Raw genomic sequence first — 20,131 nt, 5'->3', positions numbered from 1 at the left:
AAATATCCTGTTGACTATTAAATCCATAGTCATAGAACCTTGACATTTAGGAAACATCCAGTAAATATTTACTAAATAAATAAGGGAATGGATGGATGTGAGAAGTAAAAACAAAATCTTAAAATTCTAGCTAGTAGCTGAATTTTAGAAGCACAGCTATTATAGACAGCAATTAGAGTTATCTTTAGAATTCATTTAATATTACTTTTAAAATATTAGTCTTGTATTAACTCTTCAGGCTTTTAAGGGAACAGTAAACAGCTCATTAAAGAAGTTCAGAACCTGCTTTTTAAATTCAGTACCTTTATTATATTGTTTCATATTTAAGACTAGAAAATCATATGACAATTCAAGATCAACAACGTTTTCATCCTTTGTCATATCAGAACTTGGAGTTCAAAATTAAAATTCTCTGATTACAAGCTTCCAAGTGGTATAAATCTTGAAGTTATGTCATTTTAAGTTTCTTTATAATATAAAATTATTCTTAAATTAGTGTTTTAAGAGGGCTAGAATTTTTTTTAAAACATTTAAAATATTTCTGTAGTAGATTTCACTACTTCACTAAATATAAGGTGTCATTTTGAGTAAAATTCCTGTAAGAAATACAGCGGTCATTTACTAAACTGTGGATATCAAGGACATCAGCCATGAGATAAATGCCTCGTTCAATTATAGCGAACTCATAGCTGTTGTATATAAAAGACTTTCAAACACTCCTTTGATCTATAGATTAAAATATAGATATATTTTAAAAATTTTTATACTGATTCAATCATATTTCTTGGGAGTGCTTTTAGCATTTAGCTTAAATTGTCTGCAGAAGTAGAATTTAAGTTAACTTGTGCCTTTTTAGAACATGATATTAAAGTAATTGTATTGATATCAGTCATTTTCTTTATGCATTATTCCTTTAATTTGAAGTCTCTCAATGTGAAATAATTGAATGTATCCTGTCACTTAACTTACAGGAAGGGTAACCCAACTGATTTGATTTTTTAAAACTATAATATTCCTGCTTAGTTGCTTAGGTCTTTTTCACTTTGATAAATTGCAGGGAATGCAAGATGGAGATTGAAGACAAAAAGCAAGAACTTCTTGAAATGGATCAGGCACTTAAGGAGAGAAATTGGGAGCTAAAGCAAAGAGCAGCTCAAGTTGGTTTTCTTAACTATATTTTAATGAAATTTTCTGTTTAAATACAATCACTTGAGGTTTCAGAGGTCCCCTCATTTTGGTAAAATAGTAGTTTTTATAGCTATTTCTTTTTTGTGTGCACATAGTATTTTTTAAATTAGAAATATGTCATCTATCTCTCTCTTTTTTTTTTTTTTTTTTTTGCTATTTTTACAGCAGGTGGATTTGGGGGAGTGAAGGTTAGCTTAGTGTCCGAACCTTTTGATCTCTTATAATACTGTATATCAGAAGAAAATGTGATTAAAGGAGTTACTTGCTCAGCTAGTATTTATTGAAGGAATGGAAATATCCAGAAGGCATTTTTAGCAGCATCTTTTAAAATATACTTTTATTTATTTATTTTTGCCTGCACTGGTTCTTCATTGCTTTGCATGGGTTTTCCCTAGTTGTGGTGAACGGGGGCTACTCTTTAGTTGTGGTACACAGGTTTTCTCATTTCAGCGGCTTCTCTTGTTGCAGAGCACAGGCTCTAAGGTGTGTGGGCTTGAGTAGTTGTGGTTCATGGGCTTGAGAGCTCTGGCTCAGTAATTGTGGCACATGGGCTTAGCTGTCCTGCAGCATGTGGAATCGGATTGAACCCGTGTCGCCTGCGTTGGTAGACTGATTCTTAACCACTGGACTACCAGGGAAGCTCTGCAGCATCTTTTTAATAAGACTTTAGTTTTTTAGAGCAGATTTAGGTTCACAGCAAAATTGAACAATAGGTACAGAGATTTCCTACATACCCACCCTGCCCCAAAGAAGGCACAACCTTCCCCCATTTATCAACATTTCCTTCCAGAATGGTGTATTTGTTAAAGCTGATGAACGTACATTGACATTTCATAATCACCCAAAATCCATAGTTTATATTATCATTCACTCTTGTGTTATTCATTCTATGAGGTTGGACAGGAATCCATCAATATGGTATCATTCACTCTTGTGTTATTCATTCTATGAGGTTGGACAGGAATCCATCATTATGGTATCATTCAGAATATCTTCAGTGCTTTAAAAATCCTCTGTACTCCACTTACTCATCCCTCTCTCTCTTCCCCCAACCATGGTAACCAGTGATCTTTTTGCTGTCTCTAGTTTTGCCTTTCCAGAATGTTATATAGTTGTTGTTGATTGTGTTCTGTCATTAAGTAGTGTCCAATTCCTTGTGACTCAATGTACTACAGCACACCAAGCTTCCCTGTCCTTCACTATCTCCCAGAGGTTGTTCAAATTCATGTCCATTGAGTCAGTGATGCCATCCAACCATCTTATCCTCTGTCACTCGCTTTTTCTCCTGCCCTCCATCTTTCCCAGCATCAGGGTCTTTTCCTATGAGTGGACTCTTCTCATCAGGTGGCCAAAGTATTGGAGCTTCAGCATCAGTCCTTCCAATAAATATTCAGGGTTGATTGCCTTTAGGGTTGACTGGTTTGATCTCCTTGCTGTCCAAGGGACTCTCAAGAGTCTTCTCCAGCACCACAATTTGAAAGCATCAGTTCTTCAGCACTCAGCCTTCTTTATTGTCCAACACCCTCCATACATGACTACTGGAAATATAACAACTTTGACTATACACACCTTTGTCAGCAAAGTGATGTCTCTCCTTTTTAACATGCTGTCTAGGTTTGTCATAGCTTTTCCTCTAAGGAGCAAACGTCTTATAATTTTGTGGCTGCAGTCACCGTCCACAGTGATTTTGGAGCCCCCCAAAATAAAATCTGTCACTGTTTCCACTTTTTCCCCATCGTTTTTTCCCTGAAGTGATGGGACCAGATACCATGATCTTAGTTTTATGATTGTTGAGTTGTAAGCCAGCTTTTTCACTCTCTTCTTTCACTTTCATCAAGAGGCTCTTTAGTTGCTCTTGGCTTTTCTGCCATAAGGGTAGTGTCATCTGCATATCTGAGGTTATTGATATTTCTCCCAGCAATCTTTGATTCCAGCTTGTGCTTCATCCAGCCCAGCATTTCTCATGATGTACTATGCATATAAGTTAAATAAACAGGGTGACAATATACACCTTGATGTACTCCGTTGCCAGTTTGGAACCAATCCATTGTTTCATGTCCAGTTCTATTGCTTCTTGACCTGCATACAGGTTTCTCAGGAAATAGGTAAAGTGGTCTGGTATTCCCGTCTCTTGAAGAATTTTCCACAGTTTGTGGTGATCCACACAGTCAAAGGCTTTAGTGTAGTCATTGAAGCAGAAGTAGATGTTTTTTGGAATTCCCTTGCTTTCTCTATGATCCAGTGGATGTTAGGAATTTGATCTCTGGTCCCTCTGTGATTTTTTTTTTCTTAATGTGATTAGTTATATTAATTAACTTTCAAATGTGGAGTATAGTTCTTTTTATACATTTTTGAGTATGATTCACTAATATTTTGTTGAGAATTTTTATATCTATGTTCATGAAAGATACTGGTCTATAGTTTCTTTCTTTATAATGTCTCTGGTGTTGGTATTAGGGTTATGCTAGCCTTAGAGAATGAGTTAGTACTTCCTCTGTTTCTATGAGAGTATAAAGAATTGGCATAATTTCTTCCTTAAATGTTCAGTAGAATTTACCAATGAACCCATCTGAACCTGGGGCTTTCTGTTTTGGAAAGTTATTAATCATTGATTCAGTTTCTTTAGTGGATATAGGCTTATTCAGATTGTCCATTTCTTCTTGTATGAGTTTTGGCAGATTGTGCCTTTTGAGTAACTGGCCAATTTTATCTAATTTTATTTAAATTCATGGGCTAAGAGCTGTTTATAATATTCCTGTATTATCCTATTAATGTCCTTGATATTTGTAGTAAAATCTCCTTTTTCATTTCTCGTATTAGCAGTTTATATCTTCTCTCTCTTTTTTTGTTAGTCTGGCTAGAGGCTTATTGCTATTATTAATCTTCTTTTGGCTTTGTTGATTTTCTCCCTATTGATTCCCTAATTTTAATTGCTAGTCTGGTTTTTAGCGTTTTTTTTCTTCTGCTTAGTTTAGATTTGATTTGCTCTTCCTTTTCTAGTTTGTAAGATGAAAACTCAGCTTTCTTCTTTTCTCATATATGCATTCAGTGCATAGATGTTCCTAAGCAGTGCTTTTGCTGCATCCCATGGTTTTCATGTTGCATTGTAATATTTAGCATAAAATAAAGTTTGAATCATTTTGTCACTTATGTGAATATATGATTATATATTGGGTTCAAGATCCAGTATTTTAAGCAATGATTATTTTTCTCATTCTTTTTAATAATTTATTTGAGGTGCATTTATTCTTCAGTTATACCCGCTGTAAACAATTATAAATAACATTCCAAGCATACAGTTTTTCACATTAGAATAAGATTGAACAATAGCTTAATGTTGCTTTTGTGTTTAGGTTACACATTTGGATATGACTATTCGTGGGCACAGGGGAGAAATGGAACAGAAAATAATTAAATTAGAGGGTGCTGTGGAGAAATCCGAATTGGAACTTAAAGAAAGCAGCAGACAGGTGAATTATTAAAAATTATGTCTTAAATTATTTTTAAAATGACTCCTTAACTATAAACATATACTATTCACATAAAATGGCTTTTGACTAGAATACATACAATAAAAATACTGCATTTGAACTGTGCCACACAATTGTGGGATTTTAGGTTCCCAGTCAGGGATTGAATCTGATCCCTTGGCAATGAGAGTGTGGAGTCCTAACCATTGGACTGCCAGGGAATTCCCAATGATACATAATTTTAATTATCTTGTACTTGCTACGTTATATTCATTTTCTTCTCTTAAATTTTTCCCCAGCTTTATTGACAATAAAAAGTGGCATGTATTTTAGGTGTACAATGTGATGTTTTAATGGACATATACATTTTGAAGTGATTGTCAGAATCAAACTAATCAGTATATCTACCACCTCATATAGTTACTTTTTTTTTTTTTTTTAATGAAAACACCAAGTGTACAACATAGTATATTTTAGGTATACATATAAGCATCTTATTAGGCACAAAATTCTGATATTTATGTCAGAGTTACGTTTGTCTCAAGAAAAACACATGTAAAAATTTTACCATTTTAGATATACAAGTTTAAAGCATGACTTACATGGATTGCAGTTATGATGGAAGAATTAGTTTTCTTTCTTTACATTAACATTGCTCTGTTTAAAATTCAGATAGAAAGTTTGAATGAAAAATTGCAAAGTGCCAAAGAACAACTTCGAGAAAAAGAGTTTATAACACTACAAAATGAACAAGAGATAAGTCAACTGAAAAAAGAAACTGAACGGACACAACAAAAGATGAAAGAAATGGAGAGTGTAAGCAAATTATTTTCCTCCTAAGGAATAAGGTTGATACAGATCTTTGTTTTAAACTGATTGGTTTTATATGTGATTGGTAGTTAATATGCACAGAAAGTGGCTAATTATTTGTGCCAGATATCTATTAATTTTCTTATCTTCTTAACTACTTTTTATTGGTGAGTTATCACGTTATTTGTCTTTACATTCCCTATAGGCATTGGCATGATATCTCTTACATAGTAAATCCATGATATATGCTCACTTGGTCAATAAATAAATATTTTAATCAAGAACCTACTATGTGATAGAACTGAAGATCAGATATTAATAGGATGCACTACTTTGTCCTTGAAGAACTCTATTCAGAGAATGAATTAACAGATAACAGTATATTATTGATGTCAAGTACTTCGAGTTGCCAGATGAAAGTTTGATAACTTCATATTATCAGTTTGCATGTGTGTTGACTTTTGAAGCCATTCTACCCACTTGCCTTTTTAAAAAGTGAATTTGCTTCTAACAGCTCTCATAGATGTAATTTTTTCTTGTTTTTAAATACTATGCTCAGTTTTAAAACTTATTGTATAGCTCCTTCTGGTGTTTGATTAACTAATTTTCTGTCTCTTCCAGTCATATTTAAACTCCACAAGGGTAACTAATTTATCTCCTGTTTTCTCCTTTATCTATGTGTACCTATAATAGTGCCTATCACATAGTAAGCATGAATAGATATTAGTTGAATTTTATATATATATATAAATTAAGCAGGGTCTCTGAGAGCAAGTTTGGGTTCTAGTGAGAAAAAGAAAAAGATTGTTGACTCAGTTGTTTCATGTTCTCAAACAAGGGCTGGCTAGAAGTATTTACATGAGATTTATACTGATACACAACACAGTGGGACCTTGCGCCCCCATTCTAGACATCAGGGTCCTTGTGATTTGTACTGGTTTCTTTCTTTTTTATCAGTCCTAAAGTTAAGTGTCATTACCTACCATCTTATCTGTGTCATCAAGCTGATTTAGAACTGACTTTTTACTGAATTTTTTTTCCTCCAGAAATAGTACTTTACTAGGGATTTAACTGAGGAATGTAAAATATTTCAGAGAATAGCAGCAGTCCCAATAACAAATTTCACTTTTGCAGAGAATAAGGTCGTCCTTAACCCAGCTATGTGGATTAATGGTGGGCTTTATTTATACCAGTATTTTCTTCATCTTTGACATGGATAATCAAATATTAACTTCTTGCATGTTGAAGGCATACAAAATATACCAGTGAGTCCTAGATTTATTACAGTACTTTTGTCATTTTCTTACTATTAAAAAAGGTTTTTTTTTTCCTGAATATCAGTTTCACAGTGGTTTATATTCATTGTATGTTAAAATATATAGACATTTAGTTTGGAGGGAGTAGGTCACTTATTAAAAGATAAATCATAGTAAGAAATAGGTTATCTGGGTCATTTTATTTTGAAACCTACAAATGTCTTGTGCACTTCAGGTTATGAAAGAGCAGGAACAGTACATTGCAACTCAATACAAGGAGGCCATAGATTTGGAGCAAGAATTGAGACTAACTCGGGAGCAGATGCAGAACTCTCATACAGAATTGGTGGAGGCTCGTCATCAACAAGTCCAAGCACAGAGAGAAATAGAAAGGCTCTCAAGTGAACTTGAGGAAATAAAGCAACTCTCTAAAGAGAAAGTAATTCCTATTCTAATTTTACCTTATTGAAAATCTTAAAGTTTTTAACATTTGCTTGTTTTGACAGTAGAATATTGTTCTTATAAAAGTTGTGTTCCACAGCAGTGTAAATGTACTTAAAAATAGTTAAGGGCTTCCCTGGTGGTTCAGACGGTAAAGCGTCTGCCTACAATGTGGGAGACCCGAGTTCGATTCCTGGGTCAGGAAGATCTGGAGAAGGAAATGGCAATCCACTCCAGCACTCTTGCCTCGAAAATCCCATGGACAGAGAAGCCTGATAGGTTACAGTCCGTGGGGTCGCAAAGAGTCGGACACGACTGAGCAACTTCACTTTCAACTTCACTTTCAAGGTGATAAATTTTGTTTTATGTATATATTACTCAAAAGAAACCCCAAAACACCTGTGTTATATTTAGCCTAGCATTGTAGTGTAATCAGGAAGTCTCTCAGAACTGAATTTTAGTCAAACTGGTTAGTTTTCAATAACATAAGTTATAAAGCACTTTCAGACTTTGAACTGAATTTGAGCTACCTCTGAGACAGAAAAAGAAATCTAATGCATCTTTTTTTAAGTAAAAAGTTTTACATTTGTAGCCATTTATAGATGAAAACTATTTAGATTTATAACTGTTAGAAACCTGCAGTCTAGAACCTTGGGGAGGAAAAATGCTTTTAAATAGCAAGACTACTAATATAAATTGTATTTCCCTAGTATTATATAGAAAATTAACAACTTGCCTTAAAAATATTTAGATTAACATGCTTGGCTTAATTACTTAGACTTTGAAAAAAAATGTATTTATTGATATTCTACAAAAGTTCTTGTGATTTTTCTGTTTTCTAGTATGGTTCTAATTCAGTATGGATTTTGAATGAAAGTGTTTTTACATTTAGTTTTGGTTAACCTGATGGCATTTTTATTCACATTTCTGGATGGTTAGACTAATAAAAAAATATATAGGGAATTTTTATTAGATTATGTCAGGTACTTGGGAGTCTACTAGGAGAAGGGAAGCTATCATTTCTGTCCTTATCAGTGATATCTAAATGTAGTATAATTGATTTTATCTGATAAACCAAGCTCAGTTAATCAAATAACTAATTGAAAGTAGAGAATTATTAAGAATGATAGTTTAAATATTATATTTTAACCCCAAACTCTAAATTTACAGTCATTTGTTAACCTTTTAATGTGGGGCCAAATCTTGGCTCTTTGTATATGGGTAGGGTCACTTGATTACATTCCACCTAGTTTTTCTTGAATAAACCACACTCAAATGCCATCATCTATAGCTTCCAATTTGGTTTTTTAAGAGTTAAGAGACATTCATAAATCAGTCAGAAGACAGCATCTCTTATAAAGAGACTTCCCACAATATTTTACAACTAATTAGGTAGCAAACATTTGTGACTCACTTGTTGAATTGTCTCAAAGCATATAACTTAGTTTTCATATAAAAACATTCCTTTTGCATGTGCATTTCATCTGTATTCATAATGTATAATAAAATTACATAATTGTAATCGCACACAGCTGTCATAGATACGTTTGATAAATGCACAACTGTAGATAAGCAAACAGCACATATGGTGAGCAAAAATACCTAGGCATGTCTAAAGAGGAGACTACTATCTGCTAACGTTCAGTGTTCTGTGGTTATTAGTTTATTTTACAAAAAGCATCGATTAGTGAACTTATGATAATAAACAATATACTGATACTTTCCCATTAGTACTCTCTTAAATATCTAGATTAAATTCTATATTATTACACTTTTTAAAGTGTACATTTAATAAGGTAACTGTGTATGAATGTTCATACAGTATTACAAAAGATTGAAGTACTTCCATAAATGTGTTGAATTGTTTAGCTACAATAACCAAGCAAACAAGTAGTGTAACCTTTACTTAATATTTTATTTTCAAGGAAGCTCATGGAAAATATTTAGCTGAAGAATTAGGGGCTTCTCAAGTACGTGAAACTCAGCTAGAAGCAAGAATGCAAGCAGATATCAAGAAATTGTCAGCAGAAATAGAATCTCTCAAAGAAGCATATCATCTAGAGGTAAAGAAAAATTTAATTTGTTCCATTACTACCTGCTAAAGTGTGTTGATCTATCTGAACAAAGTATAAATCTAGCTTTTAAATGTTTATTATAGAGAAATACATTAGTCTTTTCATTTCTGGTAGGCTGAACATATTATTTTCGCTTCATACTCCAGTGTACTAATACTCTGTGGGTTAAGAGCTTGAATTCTTTAGCCAGGCATACTGGTTCTAAATCTCAGTTCATTACTTGGTACTTATGTAACCTTAGGCAACTAACTTAACATCTCTGACTAAAATGGATATAATAATGCTATCTATTTCATAGAACTGTGTGGAGAATTAAATGAATTAATGTAGTTAATGTTCTTACACCAGAGCCTGGCACATCATTATCATCGTCATAACTTTTTATAAAGTAACACTTGCCAAAACTACCTGGAGGTATTTAATAACCAACGTAAACAGTTTCATGTAATGTCAGTCTATTAATGTGTGGTAATTTTCAAGGTTTGCTCTGATCATAAGTTAGAGCAGCAATACGATAATTTGCTCTTTATCAGTATGTCCTGAGCCTTTACAGAGATGGACAGTGTTATCAATTAGAATAGCATTTCTTGTCTTTTAAAACTGTATTTGAAGATATTCAAATTTAAGCTTCCTTATGAAGTGTTCTAATAAAGCATTTTTCTGGATGGTGCTTGTTGCAAATGTTGTTGTTTAGTCACTAAGTCACGTCCGAAGCTTTGTGACCCCATGGATTGCCTCACACCGGGCTCCTCGTCCTCCACTATCTCCTGGAATTTGCTCAGATTCATGTCCATTGAGTCAGTGATGCTGTCTAACCATCTCAAAGACATTTATATTAAACTTGTTTTGAGGGAGTTTGGTTAACATCTTTTTGAGGAATTGCGTATTTGGTCAACATGTCTTGCTTAAATGCATTTAGAGTCAAATCTCTTTGAAAACATTGTGTCTGCCAAACAAAACACATTTGCGTGCTCAATCCAGTCCTAAGGCCAAGAGATTACAACCTTTAGTCTTTGGAGACAAATGTGAATGCTGATGAGTTCAGCATAATTATTTAATATTAGCTGGTCAACTTGGTGACCTTTGGTAATAACTGGTCCATCTCAAGTATTTGCCAGCAGCAACTCAATAAACTTTTCTTACATGGTCTATATTTCTACTTTGATTTTAATTATCCAATTTTTTACTTTTAGCTTTATAAGCCTCTTAAAATTATTTATAAGCAGATAATACAAAAAATGAATTGTAAAAATTGGTTCTAGTATTGCTATTTAATATCTGGTATTAATATATGCAGCATATGAAAATACCTAATACGGACACTTTCACAGGGGCTGCCACTGGTGGCTTTGAGGCTGTTGGGGATGAAGGCACCCAGCACAATGCTTTTCTGGTTAGACCCCAGACATGTAGGTCCAGTTAACTCTTGTGGTGGTACAGAAGGTTGAAAGCTCTACATAGGAACATGATGTGAATGAAAGAGACCTGTCATTATGCAAACAGTATGGCACTCATAAGCAGACAGTAAATATAGCACTCAAAGAGACCAGCACTTGTGTCACAGTGTAAGTTAAATGCTTGTGGAACAGCTTTTGATAAATGAGATCTTCCAGCCAGACAGTGAGTCCTTTGGACCCATTACCTTATATTCGTGATCAGATTGGATCACCTCCCATCCTGAGGCTTCCCAAGAATTTTGAATAGTTTTTCAATGGTCCTTACAGAAAGACCCCCTCCCAGAGAAATGCAGTATTTATATACAGTGCATTGGATCTCTAGGAAACACCAAAGTTATCAGTGAAGAATATGGCAAATGACTTAAAGGCTACTGTGAAGTATTTTTGTATGGCTTGATAGTAAAGCTCCTAGAATCAGTTTCTGTCTCTGCAAGGTTCCAAAACATTTGGAAGAAGCTGACCAGTGCCTGGAAACCCTTTTCCCTGTCCATTTACACAAGTTACAGCATGCTATTGGTTGCAACATTATTGAGAGTTACAGAGCTCTTGTGAAATAGATTGAGAATGAATCTGCTAACATACATAGAGTCCCTTGAAAACATAGTCATGAGGATAATATGAATTTGCCCAAACCTGTTGGGAACCTTTAAGGAATGAAAAGAAGGGATAATAAAATGGATAATAAAATTTTCCAGAAAAAGAACCTTCAAATAGGAGTAATCAAAATAAATACTTGCAGGTTAAAAAAATATATATAGGTTTGTTGTGGTTGTTCTTAAGAAAGATGTTTTTAAAGTGTGTATGTTGTTTGAATTAAAATGAAAGTATGTTATTAAATAGGAAAAGGGATTGATAATTTTAACTAATTTTTAAAATACAGGTTTAGAATTGTCAAGAAACTCAATTGCAAAGCTGATTTTCTCAATAAAATGAGATTTTTAAAAACTTTATTATGGAAAAATTTTAACATATTCAGAAGTAGAATGGTATAAATTTTCCTATATATTGTTATTGTTGTGTCAGTCACTCAGTCATGTCCTACTCTGCTACCCCATGGACTGCAGCACACCAGGCTTCCCTGTCCTTCACCATCTCCTGGAGTTTGCTCAAACTCATGTCTGTTGAGTCAATGATGCCATCCAACCATCTCATCCTCTGTTGTCCCCTTCTCCTCCTGCCTTCAATCTTTCCCAGCATCAGGGTCATTTCCAATGAATGGGCTCTTTGCATCAGATGGCCAAAGTATTAGAGTTTCAGTTTCAGCATCAGTCCTTCCAATGTATATACAGGGTTGATTTCCTCCAGGATTGACTGGTTTGAGCTCCTTGTTGTCCAAGGGACTCTCGAGAGTTTTTCCAGCATCACATTTCAAGGATATCAATTCTTTGCTGCTCAAGCTTTTTTATTGTCCAGCTCTCACATCCATACATGACTACTGGAAAAACCAAGCTCTGACTATGCAGACCTTTGTAGGCAAAGTAATGTCTCTGCTTTTTAATACTGTATCTAGATTTGTCATAGCTTTTCTTCCAAAGAGCAAGTGTCTTTTAATTTAATGGCTGCAGTCACCATCGACAGTGATTTTGGAGCCCAAGAAAATAAAGTTTGTCACTCTTTCCATTGTTTCCCCATCTACTTTCCATGAAGTGATGCAACCAGATGCCATGATTTTCATTTTCTGAATATTGAGTTTTAAGCTAGCTTTCATCAAGAGGCTCTTCAATTCCTCTTTGCTTTCTGCCATAAGGGTGGTGTCATCTGCATATCTAAGGTTATTGATATTTCTCCCAGCATTCTTGATTCCAACTTGTGATTCATCCAGCTCAGCATTTTGCATGATGTATTCTGCTAAGTTGCTTCAGTCGTGTCCGACTCTGTGCAACTCCATAGATGGCAGCCCACCAGGCTCCGCCATCCCTGGGATTCTCCAAGCAAGAACACTGGAATGGGTTGCCATTTCCTTCTCCAGTGCATGAAAGTGAAAAGTGAAAGTGAAGTCACTGAGTCACGTCCAACTCTCAGCGACCCCATGGACTGCAGCCCACCAGGCTCCTCCGTCCATGGAATTTTCCAGGCAAGAGTAAGTTAAATAAGCAGGGTGACAGTATGCAGCCTTGACATACTTCTTTCCTGATTTGGAACCAGTCCATTGTTCCATGTCTGGTTCTAATAGTTGCTTCTTGACCTGCATACAGGTTTCATAGGAGGCAGGTAAGGTGGTCTGGTATTCCCATCTCTTTAAGAATTTTCCACAGTTTGTTGTGATCTACATAGTCAAAGGCTTTTTCATAGTCAATGAAGCAGAAGGAAATGTTTTTTTGGAATTCCCTTGCTTTTTCTATGATCCAATGGATGTTGGCAGTTTGATCTCTGATTGCCTTTTCTAAATCCAGCTTGTACTTCTGGAAGTTCTTGGTGCATGTACTGTTGAAGCCTAGCCTGAAGGATTTTGAGCATTACCTTGCTTGCATGTGAAATGACCATAATTGTACGGTAGTTTGAACATTCTCTGGCATTGCCTTTCTTTTGGATTGGAATGGAAAATGACTAATTATGGCCACTGCTGAGTTTTCCAAATTTGCTGGCATATTGACTTCAGCACTTTCACAGCATCATCTTTTAGGTTTTGAAATAGTTAAGCTGGAATTTCATCACCTCCACTAGCTTTGTTTGTCTTGATGCTTCCTGCAGCTGCTACTAAGTCACTTCAGTTGTGTCCGACTATGTGCAGCCCCATAGATGGCCTCCTACCAGGCTCCTCTGTCCCTGGGATTCTCCAGGCAGGAACACTGGAGTGGGTTGCCATTTCCTTCTCCAATGCATGAAAGTGAAAAGTGAAAGTGAAGTCGCTCAGTCGTGTCCAACTCTTAGCGACCTCATGAAAGCACACTTAACTTCACTCTCCAGGATGTCTGGCTCTAGGTGAGTGATCACACTGTCGTGGTTATCTGGATCATTAAGTTCTTTTTTGTATTTGTTGTTGTTCAGTCTCTCAGTCATGTCTGACTCTGCAACCCCATGGACTGCGGCATTCCAGGCTTCCCTGTCTTCACCATCTCCCAGAGCTTGCTCAAACTCATGTCCATTGAGTCAGTGATGCCATCCAACCATCTCGTCATCTCATCATCTTTTTTGTATAGTTCTTCTGTATTCTTGCGTCTCTTAATATCTTCTGCTTCTGTTTAGTTCATACTGTTTCTGTCCTTTATTGTGCCTATCTTTACATGAAATGTTCCCTTGGTATCTCAGATTTTCTTGAAGAGATCTCCAGTCTTTCCCATTCTGTTGTTTTCCCTTATTTCTTTCCTATATATTGCTCAGCTTCAATAATTTTCAACTCATGTCTGAGTCTTGCGACCCCATGGACTGTATGTAGCGTGCCAGGTTCCTCTGTCCATGGGATTCTCCAGGCAAAAACACTGGGGTGGGTTGCCATTTCCTTCTCCAGGGGATCTTCCTGACCCAGGAATTGAACCAGGGTCTCCTGCATTGCAGGCAGATTCTTTACCAAGAAGCCCACTCATGGCCAGTTTTACTTAATCTGTAAGTATGTTGACTATTTATTTTATATAAAAGGAAATACTTTTGAGAATGAAGAAGAGTGCTGTTATTAATTACACCAGAACACTAGGCATAAAACCTGGACGATTGTAGGTAAACTGGGAAGTATGATCACCGTATCTTTAACCTCATTTCTCTTTTTTCCCTCTCTCACATACCCTGTAATTTTGAGGGAAGGAAATCCAAAACGTGATTGTTTCATCAATAAGCATTTCAATAAATATATCTGAAAGACAAGAACTATTTAAAAAATATAACCACAATGCCATTTTCATACTTATAATTTGACTGTAATTCCTTGATGTCATCAAACATGTAGTCATTGTTCGGATTTCCTCAATTACGTCTTCCTCAAAAATGTCTTTATAGCTGATTTCTTCAAATCAGTATCCGAAAGTAGTCCATTGTACTTAGTTAACTGTTCTTAAGTAAATTTAAGACTATTTTCCCTCTAATATGTTGTTTGTTGAGAAATCATGTTTGTGCCTATAAACAATTTGCTTTTATTTCAAGTGGAATGGAAAGTATTAGAATGTTATTGAAACCAACTTCATCCTATTTTCTTTCTTCCATTCCTTTTCAATTTGGGGGCTGTGTAGATGATTTCACATCAGGAAAACCATGCAAAGTGGAAGATTTCTGTTGATTCTCAAAAGACTTCTGTTCAGCAATTAAATGAACAATTAGAGAAAGCAAAACTAGAATTAGAAGAAGCTCAGGACACTGTAAGCAGTTTGCATCAGCAAGTCCAAGATAGGAATGAAGTAATTGAAGCTACAAATGAAGCATTACTTATTAAGGTAAGTGAACATATAAAATACATAAACCAGAACTATAATGAAGTAAATTTATGACTGATTTCCCCATAATCAGAATTCCTGGAGTTTGTAGAACACTTAATCAAAAATTGACCTTTTGAATAAAAGGCCCTTTATTTAGAAGATACTGAATTTGGAGATTATTAATAAGAAATGTATCATATTGCCTTAAGAGACATAATTATGTTCAAACATGAACTTTAAAAAACTTTTTTTTGGTGAGAACATTTAAGTTCTACTTTTTTAGTAAGTTTCATTTATACACTGGTTTTATCAACTATAGTCATCATATTATACATTAAACCCTCATTTATCTTATACCTGAAAAGCTGTACCCTTTGAGCAACCTATTTTGCTCACCTCTCAGTCTCCGAGTCTCTGGCAACCACTCTCCTGCTATTTCTATGAGTTTGGCTTTTTTTTTTTTTTTTTTAAGATTCCACATTCAAGTAATATGCAGTTTTTGTCTTTCTCTGTTTTATTTCACTTAGTGTAATGCCCTAAAGGTCCGTTGATCTTGTTCTAAAGGCCATATTCTATATTCCATTGTATATGTATTTACCGTATCTTCTTTATCCATTCATCAATGGGTACTTGTTTCCTTATCTGAGCTAATTGTGCATAATGTTGAAATGAACACAGTAGTGCATTTGATAACCTATTTTCATTCCCTTTGAATATATACCCAGAAGTAGTGTTGCTGGGTCATATGACACTTCTATTTTTCATTTTTGGAAGAAACTCCATGCTGTTTCCCTTAGTGCTTATACTAGGTAGCTTGCCTACCAACAGTAAACACGGCCTTCCTTTTCTCCATACCCTTTGCCAACACTGATGTCTTATCAAAAGACAATGTCTTGTCTAATGATAGCCATTCTGGTAGGTGTAAGGTGATATCTCATTTGATTTTGAGATGCATTTCCCAGATGATTAGTGATATTGAGTACCTTTTCATGTACTTATTGGCCCTTTGTAGATCTTCTTTGAAAAAATGTATATTCAATTCCTCTACCTTTTAAAAACTGAATGGTTTGTTTCTTTGCTATTAAATTATATGAGTTCTTTATGTAGTTCAGCTATTAACTTCAGATAAATGATTTGCAGACATTTTCTCCCATTTTGTATGTTGCCTTTTTACTACTGGTTTCCATTGCTGTGCAAGAACTTTTTAGTATGTATAGTCCCTCTTTTCTGTTTTTGCTTTTGTTGCCTTTACTTTTGTTATCAAATCCAAAAAATCATTGCCATGCCCAATATCAAGATGCTTATTCTCTATTTTTTCTTCACTCTCAGTTTGAATTGATTTTTGTGTATGGTGTAGGACTAGGGTCCAGTTTCATTCTTTTGCATCTGGTTTTCCCAGCATGATTCATTGAAGATAATTCTTCTTTCCCAATTGTATGTTCTTAGTTCCTTTGTCATAAATTAACTGCCTATACATGCATAGGTTTATTTCTAGGCTATCTATTCTTTCTGTTCCATTTATCTGTGTGTCCATTTCTATACTACTGTGTACCATAGTTTTTTTATTTTAGTTACTATAGCTTTGTAATATGGTTTGAGATCAGGAAGTATGATGTTTCCAGCTTTGTTATTTCTTAAAATTGCTTTAACTATTTAGGGTCTTTTGTGGTTCCATTCAAATTTTAGGATAGCTCGTTCTATAGCTGTGAAAAATACTGTTGAAATTTTGATAGGGGTTGAATTGAATCTACATTACTTAGGATAGTAAGGACATTTTCACAATATTTTTTCTTCCAAGTAGTTCATGAGTACAACATATCTTTCCATTTATTTGTATCTTCACTTTCTTTCATCAGTATCTTACAGTTTTCAGTGTACAGGTCTTTCACCTCCTTGGTTAAATGTATTCCTAGGCATTTTATTCTTTTTGATAAAATTGTAAATGGAATTATTTTACTAATTTATCTTTCTGATAGTTCATTATTAATATATAGAAATACAACAGACTTTTATATACTAATTTTGTATCCTTCTGTTTGCCAAATTCATTTACTAGTTCACAGTTTTTTGGTGGAGTCTTTAGGGTTTTCTATATATAATATCATGTCATTTGCAAACAGTTACAGTTTTACATCTTCCTTTCCAATTTGGATTGCTTTTATTCCTTTTTTTCCTCCTGATTTCTCTGGCTCCTACTCCCAATATTATGCTGAATAGAAATGGTGAGTGAGCCTCCTTGTCTTGTTCCTGATGTTAAAGGAAATGCTTTCAGTTTTTCACTGTTTACGGTTATGTTAACTGTGGACTTGTTAGATATAACCTTTATTATTTTGGTGTACATTCCCCCTGTATCCACTTGTTGTGTTGTGCATTTTCATCATGAATGAATATTGAATTTTGTCAAATGCTTTTTCTCCATCTATTGAGATGATCGAATAATTTTTATCTTCTTTTTATTAATGTGGTATCACATTAATTTGCAGATAATGAACCATCCTTATGTCCCTGGAACTAATCTCTCACTTGATCATGGTATATGATTCTTTTAATGTATTATTCAATTCAACTTGCTGTTATTTCTTTTAAATATTTAATTTAAAATACTTTTTATTGATACTGAAATATATTGTTTTACAGTGTTTTAGTTTCTGATGTACAGCAAAGTGAATCAGTTTTGGGAGGTTTTTTAAAATTATTATTACTGATCAAGTCTCCTTACTGGTGATTGGTCTATTGAGATCTCACTTTATATTTCTTTATTATTTGGTCTTGGTGGGTTATAAGACTTGTCTATTTTTTTCTTGGCTGACCAATTTGTTAGTGTATAATTGTTCATAGTAGTCCCTTAAGATCCCTCATCTCTTTGGTATCAAGTTGTAACATCTCTTTCATTTCTGATTTTATTTAAGTTCTCTCTCTCTTTTTCTCTTATTAAGCCTTGCTAATGGTTTGTCTATTGTGTTTATCTTTTTTAAGAACTCAGCTGTTAGTTTCATTAATCTTTTATATTGTCTTTTTAGTCTATCTTTAATTTATTTCCACTCTGATCTTTATTTCATTCATTTACCTAACTTTGGGCTTAGTTTGTTCTTCCTCTTCTATTTCTTTAAGGTAGAAATTTAGGTTGTTTTATTGGTGTCTTTCTTGTTTCTTACTATATAAATACAGTGTTTATCACTATAAATTTCCCACTTGCATCTGCTTTTGTTATGTCCCATACGTTTTGGTTTACTATATTTCTATTTTAATTTGTTTGAAGATAATTTTTTATTTTTCTGTTGATTTATTCTTTGACACATTGGTAGTTACATTGCATGTTGTTTAATCTCCACATAATTGTGGGTTTTCCAGTTTTATTCTTGTAATCGATTTCTGGTTTTATACCATTGTGGTTGGAAGATGCTTGATATAATTTTAATCTTCCTAAATTTGTTTTTGTTTTGTTAATTTTCCTAAATTTATTAAGACTTGTTTTATGACTTACCATATGATCCATCCTGGAGAATGTTCCATATTCACTTGAGAAGAATATGTACACTCCTGCCCTGTGTTGGATGAAATGTTCTGTAACTGTTAAGTCCATTTGGTCTAACTTACAGTTCAAGTCCAATGTTTTCATAATGATTTTTTGTATGGATGATCTATCTATTGATGAAACTAGGGTACTGAAGTCCCTTATGTTTATATATGCTTATCTCTTTCTCCCTCTGGTCTGTCAATACTTACTTTATATATTTGGGTATTCCTGTGTTTTTTAGATGCAAAATATATACAAATGTTATATTCTTTTGTTAGATTGACTCCTTTAGCATTATATAATGACCTTCTTTGTCCCTTGTTACACTTCTGGCATAAAGTCCAGGGAGACACTTGTAATTTGGAACAGGCTTGAGGGAGAAGGTAGAGAAAGTGTCTTCTGGCCTCCCTGGTCTTTTGGGTGCCCTTTGTTGTTTGGTAACCAAGTCGTGTCTGTTTGTGACCCCATGGACTGCAGCACACCAGGCTTCCCTGTCCCCCATCATCTCCCAGAGTTTGCCCAAGTTCATGTCCATTGAATCAGTGATGCCATCCAACTATCTCATCTTGTGTCACTCTCTTCTTCTGCCTTCACTCTTTCCCAGCTTCAGGGTCTTTTTTAGTGAGTCAGCTGTTCATATCAGGTGACCAAGGTATTGGAGCTTCAGCATCAGTCCTTCCAGAGAGTATTCAAGGTTGATTTCCTTTAAGATTGACTGATTTGATCTCCCTGCTTTCCAAGGGACTCTCAAGAGTCTTCTCCAGCACCACAGGTACCCCAGATGCATGCTAAAATAGAAGCCTGACTTTTAAAGTATGAAAATAGACCTATTTTGGAGAAAGTCTGGGAGATGGGCAAATCTTGCTTGCTTCTTCTGTACTGAATTCTATGATGTTAGCCATGGTACGTCCTTGCAAGCCTGTTAAGAACTGCTTCTTTGTTTGCTATAATCTTGTGGGTCTCAGGGATGCAGGCCCCATTGGCTTTCACAGCTAAGTGTTTTGAAAACCCATTGCTCACATGGAAGTCTTAAAAGTTGGAACACTACATGTGGGATCTAAGGAAGAAACTGGAAGCCAGGTGTTCCTTCCCATTGTATAGCCTGTGCTTGGCATGGCCTTTATGGCAAAAGTGAAGCTCAGCTTTCCTATTAGTTTTGATGTGGGCTTTTCTCATTCACCCAATGTGTAGATGTTTCTCAGCTAGTTTTTTCAAAGGGAATTGTTCCTTGTACAGTTGTAGATTTCATCATTTGTACATGGAAGGAGATATGAAAGGAGCCTATATTGCCATCTTGGCCTGGCCAATTGAATCATGATGTTTACTTTAGAAGGTTTTTAAATTTTTTTTTGAATTATAAAAGTATGATAACTCATTTACAGGAGACGTGGAAAATACAGAACAAGATTACATATAGTTATACTATATATTACAATTTTTTAAGTAGATAAATTAAGATTTTTAGTTGGAGTTTCAATATCAAACTCTCAAAAATTAATATAATGCGTATACAGAGAAGAAGGATGTAGTAGACCTGAAAAGCTCTGTGAACCAATTCAACATAATTAAGATTT

The 20,131-nt window shown here is 34.7% G+C and overlaps 1 protein-coding gene across 7 annotated transcripts in view; it reads left to right on the top strand.

Moving 5' to 3' along the window:
• CCDC18 (coiled-coil domain containing 18) overlaps nucleotides 1-20,131 on the top strand; it is a 107,870-nt gene that overhangs the window by 76,442 nt on the left and 11,297 nt on the right. For 6 of the 7 annotated variants that reach the window (XM_040232277.1, XM_040232278.1, XM_040232279.1 and 3 more), the window contains 6 exons: nucleotides 1,058-1,157; nucleotides 4,542-4,658; nucleotides 5,331-5,474; nucleotides 6,960-7,163; nucleotides 9,091-9,228; nucleotides 14,858-15,058. In XM_040232277.1, coding sequence (XP_040088211.1) covers nucleotides 1,058-1,157; nucleotides 4,542-4,658; nucleotides 5,331-5,474; nucleotides 6,960-7,163; nucleotides 9,091-9,228; nucleotides 14,858-15,058 — 904 coding nt within the window. The remainder of the gene's footprint in view (nucleotides 1-1,057; nucleotides 1,158-4,541; nucleotides 4,659-5,330; nucleotides 5,475-6,959; nucleotides 7,164-9,090; nucleotides 9,229-14,857; nucleotides 15,059-20,131) is intronic. The other variant, XM_040232280.1, reaches the window with a different exon arrangement.

Source organism: Oryx dammah, unplaced genomic scaffold, assembly GCF_014754425.2.
Source record: "Oryx dammah isolate SB20612 unplaced genomic scaffold, SCBI_Odam_1.1 HiC_scaffold_28, whole genome shotgun sequence".
NCBI lineage: Eukaryota > Metazoa > Chordata > Mammalia > Artiodactyla > Bovidae > Oryx > Oryx dammah.
The sequence above is the reverse complement of the archived record's forward strand: the minus strand, read 5'-3'. Positions and strand labels throughout refer to the sequence as shown.